The sequence below is a fragment of the Dermacentor silvarum genome, chromosome 2 (assembly GCF_013339745.2).
Source record: "Dermacentor silvarum isolate Dsil-2018 chromosome 2, BIME_Dsil_1.4, whole genome shotgun sequence".
NCBI lineage: Eukaryota > Metazoa > Arthropoda > Arachnida > Ixodida > Ixodidae > Dermacentor > Dermacentor silvarum.
Genome location: NC_051155.1, coordinates 182,458,398 through 182,471,404, shown reverse-complemented (window position 1 = coordinate 182,471,404; position 13,007 = coordinate 182,458,398). Strand labels below are relative to the sequence as shown.

General features: G+C 45.5%; 2 protein-coding genes across 4 annotated transcripts in view; one reads left to right on the top strand and one right to left on the bottom strand.

Moving 5' to 3' along the window:
• LOC119442243 (uncharacterized) overlaps positions 1-13,007 on the bottom strand; it is a 110,810-nt gene that overhangs the window by 872 nt on the left and 96,931 nt on the right. For 2 of the 3 annotated variants that reach the window (XM_049661999.1, XM_037707044.2), the window contains exons 5-9: positions 12,627-12,795; positions 10,840-11,011; positions 8,287-8,387; positions 2,525-2,663; positions 158-409 (exon numbers count right to left, since the gene is read on the bottom strand). In XM_049661999.1, the coding sequence (XP_049517956.1) occupies positions 158-409; positions 2,525-2,663; positions 8,287-8,387; positions 10,840-11,011; positions 12,627-12,795 (833 nt within the window). The remainder of the gene's footprint in view (positions 1-157; positions 410-2,524; positions 2,664-8,286; positions 8,388-10,839; positions 11,012-12,626; positions 12,796-13,007) is intronic. The other variant, XM_037707045.2, reaches the window with a different exon arrangement.
• The window catches only part of LOC119442244 (blastula protease 10), a 61,741-nt gene that overhangs the window by 15,320 nt on the left and 33,414 nt on the right, over positions 1-13,007 (top strand). The gene's annotated exons all lie outside the window — the stretch shown is intronic.

The following is a 13,007-nucleotide window of genomic DNA, read 5'->3' as shown; positions in this document are numbered from 1 at the left end:
ACGAGGAAGAACGAGATGGTAGAAAAGTTAGGAACAGGCAATACAACTGATTTTTACGAAATGGTTGAACTTGGCTTAGCATGCATGTACCGCTTAGACAGTTGCTTTATTGGAACGATATTGACTGTTCGCCCCAAATTTAAAAGATTAAACCAACCTTCCACAAATCGTGTGAAGTATTCGACGCCCAATGTCCTGGCTTCGGGATTTCGCACAATTACAGCGTGAGCCACGTGGCCGGCTTCATAGTGCGGAAGTCCCACGACGGCGCAGTCATCGACTTCCAGACACTTCTGCAGCACAGTCTCGACTAAAACTGGTGAGACCTTCGTCCCGCGGCAGCAAAAGAAGTCGCTCAGTCGTTGCACCAGATACAGCCAACCTTCATCATCGTAGTAGCATAGGTCGCCTGCGTCCGGAGATAGATAGATAGATAAGATAGATAAGATAGATAAATAGATAGATAAGATACATAGATAGATAGATAGATAGATAGATAGATAGATAGATAGATAGATAGATAGATAGATAGATAGATAGATAGATAGATAGATAGATAGATAGATAGATAGATAGATAGATAGATAGATAGATAGATAGATAGATAGATAGATAGATAGATAGATAGATAGATAGATGCGGTGGCCTAGTGGATATGGTGTTGTGCTGCTAAGCAAATCTCGGCCGCGGCGGCCGCATTTCGATGTGGGCGAAATGCAAAAAAAAAAAACGCCCATCAATAGACCACAGTCATCGATATTCAGAATGCTTCAGACAGAGTCGTTCCCCTCGAGAGGCAGACTGAGCCTTTATTCACCAGAGGTAGAGCCGCAATGTCCGGATTGTGGCGAATCATACTGCTCGCTAGCGCACATGCTCTGGAAATGCTCCATGTTGCACCATGCACCATGTTCCAAGAAGACTGGGAGGACGCCCTGCAAAGCGACGACCACCAGACCCAGCTCCGGGCTGTCCAGAGGGCTCACGAAAGGGCGGAGGCTCACGGGCTTCCCGTCCCAACGTGGTTGCGGCCCGCGACCCCTGCCGACCACTAAACAAAGAGTGGGTGGGGAGGGGTTCCTCAGGACTCAATAAAGTTATTTCCTCCTCCTCCCGTGCACTGGGGGCGCGTTAAAGATCCCCTGGTGGTCAAGATTAATCCTGAGTCCCCTACTACGGCGTGCCTCACAAACAAATCGTGGCTTTGGTTCTCACGTAGAGCCCCAGAACTCAATTAAATTCAGGAAGAGGACAGCGTATAGATAATGAATAATACTTTAACTGATATGATTGCTAAAACCAAAATAAATGTCGGCAGTTATAAACGTAGACAAGAATAGACGGAAAACTGGCAAGCTTTTGTGAGCAACAAAGACTCTAATGCACACACGTCAAATCATGAAAGTGTCGAACACCATAAATGATGTAGCAATTAGTTGAACTGTCAAAATTGATCAATAAGAGGAGAGTAGGTGATATTAGAAGTTAGAATGACGGAAAAATTGAGGACGCACTCATCAACAGAGCAAGAATGAAATTAGTATTAAAGAGACGCGAATGATTAGGAGTTCCTTGGTAGGCCTTTGTCCTGAAGTGTCATTAGAATAGGCTGATGATGACCACCGCAACCATTGGTACATAAACAGTCGAACCCAGATATATCAAACCCACATATAACGAATTATTATGTATATCGACTAGCTGTAAAATCCCCCTGAACATTCCATGCAAATGTATAGGGCTGGTGCACGGGTATGTAGAACGCGCGTTCACCAGCACATTCGAAATATCGAACGCGGAGCCACGCCGAAGACCTCAAACTGCACTACTTTGTGCACTTTGAGGTCTTCTGGTGCCTGGGGGTGAACAGAATGTGCAGTCAGTTGAGCCGTGTGGGTCGTGTGGGCAGCAAATTGAGCTCCGTCGAGCTGATCGGCTAGCCCGCGTGCTATCTCGAACGTCAACATTCCTTCTTTCCGATTGGCTTTCCGATTGGCGCGAAGCGTTGGCTCCCAAGTGCCGGGACTCCTCATCACGCCGGCTTTGCAACAGCGAAGGTTCGCGGTCGTCAAGCGAGATCTGTTAATATATTTCTATGTGCGCGTATGAGATCATGCTTGTTAAGTTAGCAAGGGAATTTTTCTGCAATTTTTATGGCCGCTGCAACTGCGAATATCATTTCATATAATTGTCTAATTCTTTGCTATCGCTATCAATGCTGCTCTTTAGGGCGAAACTGCGACATTTTTTTTTTTCTTCTTTTACACATTCTCTAAGGAGTCGAAAGTGTGGAGACAGAGACGTCAGTTCTGTTTCATGTTTCAGAGGAAGTCCTCGTAGGACGTAACGATAAATACCTGCTGCGTAAAATAAAAATTCCGGTTAGAAAATACGCTCGGTCGCACAATCTACTTTTGGCTAAAAGCTCCACCCTTGTGCTAATCCATCCATGCTGCAAATTGGAGTGATTTTCTTTGTTGCGCCGTCTTCCCCGTAGCCTTAACACAAAACACGATTAGAGTACCTGTTCTGTACCAGCCTTCGCTGTCGGTGACGGACTCATGCAGCATTCCCCAATACCCGCGCATCAGGCCGGGACTTCGAACCACGAGCTCGCCTTGTTCCCATGGGCCGATGGGCTTTCCTGTCTCGACGTCCCTCACCTGCACGAGAAGCAGAACCGGTGGGGATGTTACACCGTGAAGACATTGCACACGTGCAGTTCTTGCAATGAGAAATGCGCACGCTCTTGGCTTAGCCCACGTCGTGAGGCCGCACAGTCGCAAGCAATGTGAGAGGGATGAGCAAAATCTTTTTATTGCGATAGCAATTACATGGACACTCCAAGCGCGTTTTTGCCGCCGGCGTCATCGTCGCCGTGAGGTTCCGTACAAACTCCTACGGCGATAAAATCGTCGCCGCGCGCCCTACGCTGTGTGCGAGAGTGAAATCGTACGAGGTTGAGCCGGCAATCGCGGCTCAATGTAGCGCACGCGAGGGAAGAAGCCAGGCCGGAAGCGCGTTGTGTTCTTTCGCACGCGACGCACGCGGGTGAGGCGACGGTGACGGAGAGGGCACGGAGAGGGATAGTGGGGGTGCGTACTGCTCCGTCGGCTGCTGCTCGCAGCGCGGCCGTGCGGGCGCCGTATCTTGAAAGCGACCTGCGATGGGGACAAAGTGCATGCGCCGAGTGCCGGTAGCTTCGTATGCGCTGGTCTTTCGACGTTTATTTCGCGTTTAAGCAAGACGAGAGACATCGCGAAGGTCAATTTGCCCGCTGCTTTCTCACTGCGGCGTTTTCACAGCGAGTTTCCGGGTCATCGAGCGAGATGAGTTTATGTTTACCTGTGCGCGCGTGACACCGTGCTTGTCTATTCGCTTAGTAAGCGAATGTTTACAACTTTATACGGCCCATAAACTACTATCCTTGCTTCTTATAGCTCTCTACTAATTTGCTATCGCAATCGATACTCGCCTTTCGGGCGAAACTGCGACTTTTTTTAACATTTACTCCATCTGAAGACATTTATGCGGGGAAGAGGGACAGACAGTTAATCTGATATCAAAGATAAGAGGTCAGCTTAAATCTAAGTTCTGACCTGTTACTCAGCATTAGCTAAGGGATACCCAGCAGTGGCTAAGGAAAAGGGGAGTAAAATCATAAAGAGAAAGAAATGATGATGAGGACAAAGATGGTGGCGGATGAAAAGCGAACGACGAAATTCTCTACAAATTCTCCAACCCAGCCAACTTTCGTGCAAGAATTCGATGATGTCACTCCCACGATAAGGGGAACGCGGCGAATGTTTGTTTAACCACTACGACCCCTTGATCGGACAAATTAGGTGTTCCCTTTCATATTTCTCGAAGTGGTAACAATTGGCTACGACAGTGCTCACGTATGAAAGTGACCCAGATATAGTGGTGCACCCATTTTTGCACCACTGCATTTATGGACTGCATAGGGAGCACTGCACTACACAGGAAGCGAAAGCCGCAGTTAAAGAATCAGGACAATTTGTCATTATATGCTTATCTGTATGCGCATGTACTTACTTGCATAAGTGTGCACGCATTCAGAATTAAACTAATAGTAAGCGGATAACAATCCTCCTATCTTTTATGCCCATTAATGAATTGTTTGCGCCTTCTGGTTGCGGCGCTGAGAAATGCTCTTGTTCCAAAGGTGAGTCTTACTAGAGGTGTGCGAATATCAAAATTTGCGACTACGAATCGAATATGAATACTTAACTTCGAATATCGAATAATGATATGCACAGGCATTTTAACGCGATAGCGTTAAGGGCCCCGTGTCGCAGAAAATGCGGCGTCGGTGTCGGCGCCGACGTCTGCGTAAGCATAGGCGTCCGTGGTCGAGAAATTCATCCCGAATCACCCCGATCACACAGGCTCTCCGCGTGGCGCAAGGCGTTATAATGAAAAAAAAAAAAAAGAATTTCTCAAACTAAAATCCGTCAGAAAAATTGTAAAGTTCGACTTAACTACAGCCTAAAGACATGATAGCGTCGGATTGTAATTTGAATGTACAAGAAAACATAATTCTGTTACCAGGAAACTAAAACACAACCACCTTTTCCATCATGTCTACCATAACAACAGCGGCGCGCTCTGGTGTGTTACTTACGAAAACCCCATCCAGATGGCGCTCGCCTCCTCGGCAGCGTAAAAACGGTAGTGGCGCGCAGAGGCGAAGGTGGAGAAAAAAAGAAAGCTGCAGTTGCCGGGAAGCCTGACAAGCATCCAGGCATTTTATTGCGATAGCAATTATATGGACACTCCAAAGCAGATTTCTGCCGTCGCCGTCGCCGTGAGGTTCCGTATGACGTCAATGGAAATGAAATCGTCGCCGCACGCCGAACGCTGTATGTGCGAGTGAAAGGGAGCGAGGGACGCGCGCTTTCACGGGGAGTGAACGCACGGCGGAGAACAAACGCGCGTTCAGCGCCGTGCTCCCTTAAGGGCTGCTGAAGTAGGCGTCTCTTTCCTCCTTTACAATCACCATATATGTAGAGCAAACGCGCCTTCTTCCGACGCGCGAAAGGCCTTTGGGGGGGGGGGGGGGGGCAAGGGGAGGGAAGGGATGCGACGTTTAGCTGCGGCACCAAGTGCCTATTTATTTCAGAGGCTCGGCAACAGTCACCAACGCCGCACGCATTTTGTGCGAACGCGGGCAAAACGCCGACGGCGTCGGCAAGAGTTCTGCGTGTTGCCGGTGCTGCTGCATGTCCAAGTTTGTACAGCTGATAAAACTACTATCCTTACTCTGTATAGCTCTCTACAAGTTTGCTATCGCAATTGATGCTTCGCCTTTCAGGTGAAAGTGCGACAACTTTTTTGAATGCTATCGCGTTCCACTCTTATTTATTTATTTATTTATTTATTTATTTATTTATTTATTTATTTATTTATTTATTTATTATACATTCCCACATTCGCTCAGAGTGCATTACAGTGGGGGGGGGGGGGGAATAATACAAATGCAACACAGTGGTAATTAAGGTTATATAACAAAAAGAACACGGTGACGAATAATACAGTACAGGCAGCATAACTATCTCCAAAACAAAAAACGAAAAAGAAAGAAAAGGACTATATGTACACATACACACAATATATACACATATACGCATACATGTGCACATGTAAATATATAAACATACATACGTACATATACACTCTCATAAATATATATAGTAGGCGAGCAAACGCGAGAAAAAGAATAACATCAAAACACACGAACTGATCACATGTCAACCAGTTCACTGTAAAAGGCTGAATTAGATGTTTTAGAAACCGTGTCCTCAGGCAGAGCTTAAGCTTCGCTCTTAAAGGCGAAGCTTAAGCGTCCTCAAAATTTTTTAGCAAGTTGGGCTAATTTGTTATGCTGGAACATTTAAATTACATTGTAAATGTTAAAAAAACTGGACTAATAAGCCGTACGTTATACTAAAACATTGTGTATTTGGCTCATGTTAACTTGGAAAATTTAGTAATTCCCACTAGCTGTCCTCGCCAGCCTGTGCCTTATTTTACCGCATCAAAACACTCGGAGGCTTGTGACCGTGTGCCACTCGTCCCTCATCGCACTTTCTGTCAAGCAATTAGCTCAGAATTAAGAGTGGTGCTGAAAAAAATGTCACAGTTTCGCCCTAAGGGCGAAGCAATGAATGCGATAGCAACACAGCAATATCATACGAAGTAAGGTGAGCGGCTTTGGTAGCAACAACACGCAGAACTGTTGTCGACGCCATCGGCGTTTTGCCCGCGTTAGCTCAAAATGCGTGCGGCGTTGGTGACTGTTGCTGGAGCCTCTGATATAAATAGGCACTTGGTGCCGCAGCTAAACGTCGCCTCCCTTCCCTCCCCCTCCCCTCCCCCACGGCCTCTCGCGCGTCTGAAGAAGGCGCGTTTGCTCTACATATATGGTGATTGTAAAGGAGGAAAGAGACGCCTACTTCTGCAGCCCTTAAGCGAGCACGGCGCAGAACGCGCGTTTGTTCTCCGCCGCGCGTTCACTCCCCGTGAAAGACGCGCCCCTCACGCCCTTTCACTCGCACATACAGCGTTCGGCGCGCGGCGACGATTTCATCTCCAAATGACGTCATACGGAACCTCACGGCGACGGCGACGGCGACAGCGACGGCGACGGCGACGGCGACGGCGACGCCGACGGCAGAAATCTGCTTTTGAGTGTCCATATAATTGCTATCGCAATAAAAAAAAAAATAGCCACCCTCGCTGTCCGCAAACCCGTGCCCCTTGCTATTGAGAAACTGGCTTTCCCGCAAAGTTTAGACGTCTAGCGGCTAAGTGTGCTTTACAAGCGAAATTTCGCTAGCAGCCCGAAATCATTGCAAAAGTCAGCACGAGGTCACCGCAATATTTTTAGATTAGATGTAAACAAATGCTAAGAACCGTGTTTGCTCCCGCGCAGTCAGCAATGTATTCGATTTGATTTGAATATTCGTATCCAACCGATATATTCGAAAATTGTCGATAATCTATTTTTCGAATCGAATACGAATATTAAAATATAACATTCGATAATACTCGAACTTTTGGAATATTCGCACACGCCTAACAGTCCCAATTTCACACGAGGCAGAAACATACGCTGTCACTTGGCAGAAGATCATTGGCGTGACATGACCGATGACCGACGCGTCAATGAGACAGTGGATTTTACTCAGCCTATGTGGGAAGGCTGTTTTCGCTGGTTTTCATTTCACGTTCTTCATTCCAAAGTCACAATTTCTGCACTTATTAATTTTTAAAGAGAAACGCTTTAACCCCGAAATCCCTGTTGTCTATGATGCTACGTGGGTACGGACTGGGCTGATTCAATTATTTTTTGGCCAACATAACTTTTATTCCCTATAATTCTCGATTTGTAAAGGATCTGAACACTCCGAGAAAAACAGCACATCAACAGTACCAATAAAATGTATACGATTTTTTTTTCTTAATCTTACTCAACCAACAAACCAAACTTCTCCCGCTTTTAATCTGAATACGTTTTAAGTTTGTCATCCGTAACGTTCGCTGCGAACTACTTTTAAGAAAATACACAAATGTTGATTGTGCTTGACGCTGGCCGGATTTGTTAGAGAGAGAGAAAGACAAGGAAAAGCAGGGAGGTTAACCAGACGGTCGTCCGGTTTGCTACTTTACACAGATGCGAAGGGATTAGGGACAGTAAGAGAACTCCAATAAAGAATCTTGGCTTAAGTATATATATATATATATATATATATATATATATATATATATATATAGATATATAGAGAGAGAGAGAGAGAGAGAGAGAGAGAGACTGGCATATTAAGCCCTTAAATCTGTCACTTTTGGCGATGCCAGAAATGGTATATGCCAGAAAACGATTATTGAATGAAACGGGCATGGCTCGGGCTGTATAGTCAACTATCTGTTATTGCAAAAAAAAAAAAAAAAAACAGTATTACCGGGTGTTCGCACATAAAAGAGAAATCAACGCGAATACTTTTGTAGAGTTTCTTTTCTCTCTGTAACACAACCAGTGTCAGCGATAAGGTCACGGAATCTATATGTGGTCGCACATCGGGGCGATGGTTTGAGGGCGACATACATCAGTAAAAAAGAAACCTGCCCTTTAGCTGCAATTTTTTTCTGCTAACACAACTCTTTCTTTCTTTATGTGTAAACAAAGATAGAGATGAGTCTAGCCTGATTAATGCCCGCTATCAGTTACACTTTCCCTGTTTTGAGCGAAAATGTTCTAAAACTTACCATTGCTTCGACTCCCATGCCCAAGCGGCCTATGGACTTGAAACGGCATGGTGCATTGTAAAGGCCCGCTGTGACGAACGGGATCTCCGACTGACCGTACACTATACAGTTGCGTCAAGAATAAAGAAAGAGGTTGATCAGCGAGTTAGTGGGACCAATCTGCCGCGTGAACCACATCGCACAAGGTTATGAACCTCACATATCTGATGTTTAATATTAACGCAAGAAACTGGAAAAAACAAAAACAATGGACGAGCAGGATGATGCGCTAGTGGTAAATAAGAATTCAAACTAACTTTCCTAGCTTAATTGACGCTGTTTAGAATTTTAAAATAATAATAATAATAATAATAATAATAATAATAATAATAATAATAATAATAATAATAATAATAATAATAATAATAATAATAATAAATGTTATCTATGCTCGTTTTTCTCCTCTCTTCAAGCGAAATACGAGGCGTGTCGTAGATTGTTCCGATGTTCTAGGATAACTAAACGAGGCAGTTCGCTTATACTTGGCAAAAATATAGGTCAGGTTAGAGTGCATGCAGGCAATCTTTATAGTGTTGGGGTTAATTAAGGTCTTTGCAGTAAATTACATATGCAAAAGCGCTCGGCAGTGTTATAAGTGTTTTATTACGAACGGCGCAGAATTTAGTCCGCTGTCCTAGGAGAAAAATGGTTGCCACCGAGAATAAATTTGGCAAAAATTAGGGGAACACTTAGGCTGACGTGCGTGCAAAGTTAAATGAGTATGAATGAATTGCAGATAAATAAAAAAAAAACAATCCTTAAGCAAATGTGCTTGAAAGCCTTATACGACCGTTATCCATTCCCGTTTCCCAGTGACCTGAGATAATTCTACGTCACACCGAGTTGACATTCGGTTGACATGGAGGCCATATGTTATAGGTCTGACGCGTGGAGAAAGTTTGTTTCTGACTACCCCTCCTTAAAATATTTTCAATTGCAATAAAGTTTCTACTGTTATTTTTGTTTCTGACTGAATTGTGAGCGTTGCAAATAATTACTGAATACTCGTTTTTTTTTTTTTCTCTCCCGTTATTTATGCGCTTACGAGGCGTGTCGTAGGTTTCCCCGGTGTCCAGTGCTTACAGTATCTCTATATATGCTCGGAGGGGGAGTGGGGAGGGGGACTCCCACAGATTATATGGACTGATTTTGTGTGTGTTTGTGATGGTGGGGAGGTATGTATGCGTGCATGTATTGCTTGTCACCAGGTAAGGCGGGGGGGGGGGGGGGGGTTAAGCCACCATTTAATTTTGGTGGCTTGATGGTACTGTGATTTTAGTGGCACTGCGCCAAAATGGCTTACGTAAACGAGCTTACGTCAAACTGACGCACCGGCGCTGAGGCTTCGAGGCGAAATTCAAGAAACGGAAGCTTGGCTTTCATTTTCTTATCAGCTATTCAATATACTACCGCGAAAATTGACTAAAGTAGAGATTTAAATAATACTTTATCAGTGTAAAGTGATTTAGTATTTCTCTTTCGTGTTCCTTCAAAGTGTGTGGTTTGATTACAGGCAACTTAAATTTTAAATGCAACTGCCCGACTTTGCTGGAAATTAGGCTGCGATTCTGTGACGTCGCAAATGCCTGCTGCTTGTAATACAGTGGTTAAGTGGTAATACAGTGTTTAAGGAGAGAGGGAGTGTAATACAGTGGTTAAGTACTGGTAGAGTGCTCGTATCGCAACCATTGGATTCCCGGTTCGAACCAAACTAACGACGAGATTCTTGTTTTCTTATTTTACGTTGGTACACCTTCGAGGGCAGATAACTAGGCAGATTCTGTAAAGTGGGCGTGGGTATGCAAAGAAAGGCTATCGTATTTTGTGGCGATGCGCGATTCTCAAGTGTCTCCTGATGTTGTTTCCCCGTATGGCTGATCGCGTCTCCTGTAATCCGGCTTCTCCGCGTAGCTAAGCGGTGGCGGTGGTTGGTGTGGTTGCAGCATATTACGAGACATGGCGTGATTGTTACGCTGCTAACGCCATCTAACGGAGGGGTTACTGGGGCGCGAAAGGGAATAGGCTCTTCCTCTTTAGCTTGGGGTCGGCGAGCTGCACGGACCTTTTCGCGCACTCGCCACCGTTGACGGGGCTGTCCTGCGTAAGGCTTAGGAGCAGGACACTGGAATGGAGGAACAGGATCGTTCGAACGCGCCACCGTTCGCGTGACCAAACACGCGAACAATTAGGGCGTTGGTGTCCAGCATGGGAGCGAACATATTCGCTGGCTATCCGGTCGCGGTGAGTCGGACTTCCTTGATTTGTCGCGCGCCCATCAACATGTTCTATGGCTAGTAGTTCGGCTAGCAGGCATTAGTGGATGGAAGGTGCAATAAATGCCATTTTGAGTGTTTGCGCTACTGTGTTGTCGTTTCTTTGTCCAAAGAGCACGTTTGAGAACCCACAAATTATAATATATAAGTGATAAAGCGAAATGGTGCTAGAATTCAGCTGTTGGTAGCATATAAGGTGTGACGGGTTTGTTAGGACTTGGCAAATTTTAGAAGCACTTACACTGTATGAACGACTTGATACTTAGCTCCTGGAATAACGCCTTGGCCACTTCCTCGTTAATGCATGAGGTCGCAGACGTGACGTACTTGAGGGAGCTGAGGTCGTAATTCTTGCGCTTGTCATTTTCCAGTATGCATCGTGCCGTGTAGGGCGTTGTGCTCAAGGCTGTGACCTGTTGAGAACATAGAGCAGCCAAACAGTTGCTAAAGCGGCAAAATATAACGTCACAGAAGATACTTCATTTGTTCCTTAAGTGCACTTGAAATAATATTAAGATCAATAATGGGTGTGCAAATATTAAGTTATAAATATAAATCGACTATAATTTTCTATTTGATTTGAGAATTCACGATTCGAAATTATCTTAAATTATCGAATATAGCCTTTCCGGTCGAATATAAGGGATAATAACACTAAGTGTCGGGAGAAAACAAAATTGTGCCGTAGCCATTGACGATGATTCTCCATGTAAGCGAATAGCCGGACATTTCTAGAAGGCCATTCGTTAAAGCGAAAGCCTTCAATGTCTCATTAGTCAGTCGACCTTGAGCGAAAACGCGTCGGCGACACGAAAGGTACAAAAAGGCTATGAATCCTCGACCATTGGTGGGAGTTAAACCACGACCATTTGTGAGAGTCGAACCTAAGAGGGATGACTAAGCGAATTAAAGGGATGAGTAAGCGAATCAAGAGAGGACTAAGCGAATTAAGGGGGATCTGTTAATGAAGGCAAAGTTAATTGAGGCACAGGTAGTTAAAATAGAGTTAAGGCACTCTAACCCAGGACCTTTGGTGCGAGTCGAATCCACGACCATTCATCGGAGTCGAACCCAATACCTTTGGTGAGAGTCGAACCCACCACCTTTGCCGGTAATTCTGGCGAAGGGATGACTAAGCGAATTAAGAGAATGAGTAAGCGAATTAAGAGGGATGACTAAGGACGACCCTGTGAAATTTTAAAGGAATGATGCGCTTGAAGGCGTATATTTCTTTCAGTGAGGATATTTATGTAGCTCTTGTTGTTTTATTGCGTAATTCCGTAGATAACAGAGCCGTTAACCAGCACATCTGTAGCGGTAGTATAGTTGGCTATACGTACATAAAGCCGATTCGTTATGTGTTTTGTTTCCAGAGATACCGTGGCGGCGTATAGTCGCTTTCACGTTGCGCTGTTACGCCCGAGGGTGTGGGATCAAATTCCGCATTTTGATAAGGGAGAAATTAAAAAAGAATTGAAGGTCACTTAGGTATCCCTACGTGGATGAAAGCGAAAGCATTGTGACGGCCTAGTTCGCGTACTCGCCTGGACGTCCAAAGGAGCCGGGCGCACCTACTGACTAGCTGAGAAGTCGAAGGCACGACAGAACTCGCTGAAGTCACAGCACCGACTGGCAGCGACGCGACGCGCAATATATAGACCGGCCACAGGTGCGATCTGTCTCTGCATGTGACCACGTGGCTTGTTCGCCCATCGGAGCGCACGACAGAACTCACCGACGCACAGAACGCATCGACTGGCAGCGACGCGCGGAGCACGCCTGTCTCTGTGACCACGTGACATTTTGTACCATCTCCGGCCACGCCTCCGGATTTTCCGCTTCATGAGTCATATAATGCTTTCGCATTAAAAAATTAAAAAAAAATAGCTTGTGTACCATGCAATGGGAGCACGTTAAAGAACGCAAGGTGGTCAAAATTAACCCGGAACCCCCCAGTACGGCGTGCCTCATTAGTGCACACGGTCAGCGAATTGTAGGTCATGCTCGGCGTTCCGTGTATATATATACCTTGTGTGCGTGGAGCGCCTCGAGCACATCGTCGGCGCTCTCAACAAAGGCAGCCGAGGCTCCCTGGACGATGGCCTTGCAGACGACATCGAATAGCGCGTACACGTGGCCCAGGGAAGTTGTGCACAGCGCCACGTCATCTGTGCTCAGGTTCATGTGAGCAGGGTGGCTGTAATAGATTAGACAAGATCGCGAAATCACGACCACTTGTCCCGCAACCAGGCGGGAGCAATACCTGGTGGTTAAATTTGGCGTTTTGATTTAAAGGTGTCAGGCCAGTGCGCAGGCCTTTACGAAAAACAACAGAAACTTAACTCGAGGACCTTCACAATTCTCAATACTACGACGCTTTTCCCTTATAAAGTGCACATTGATCTTGTT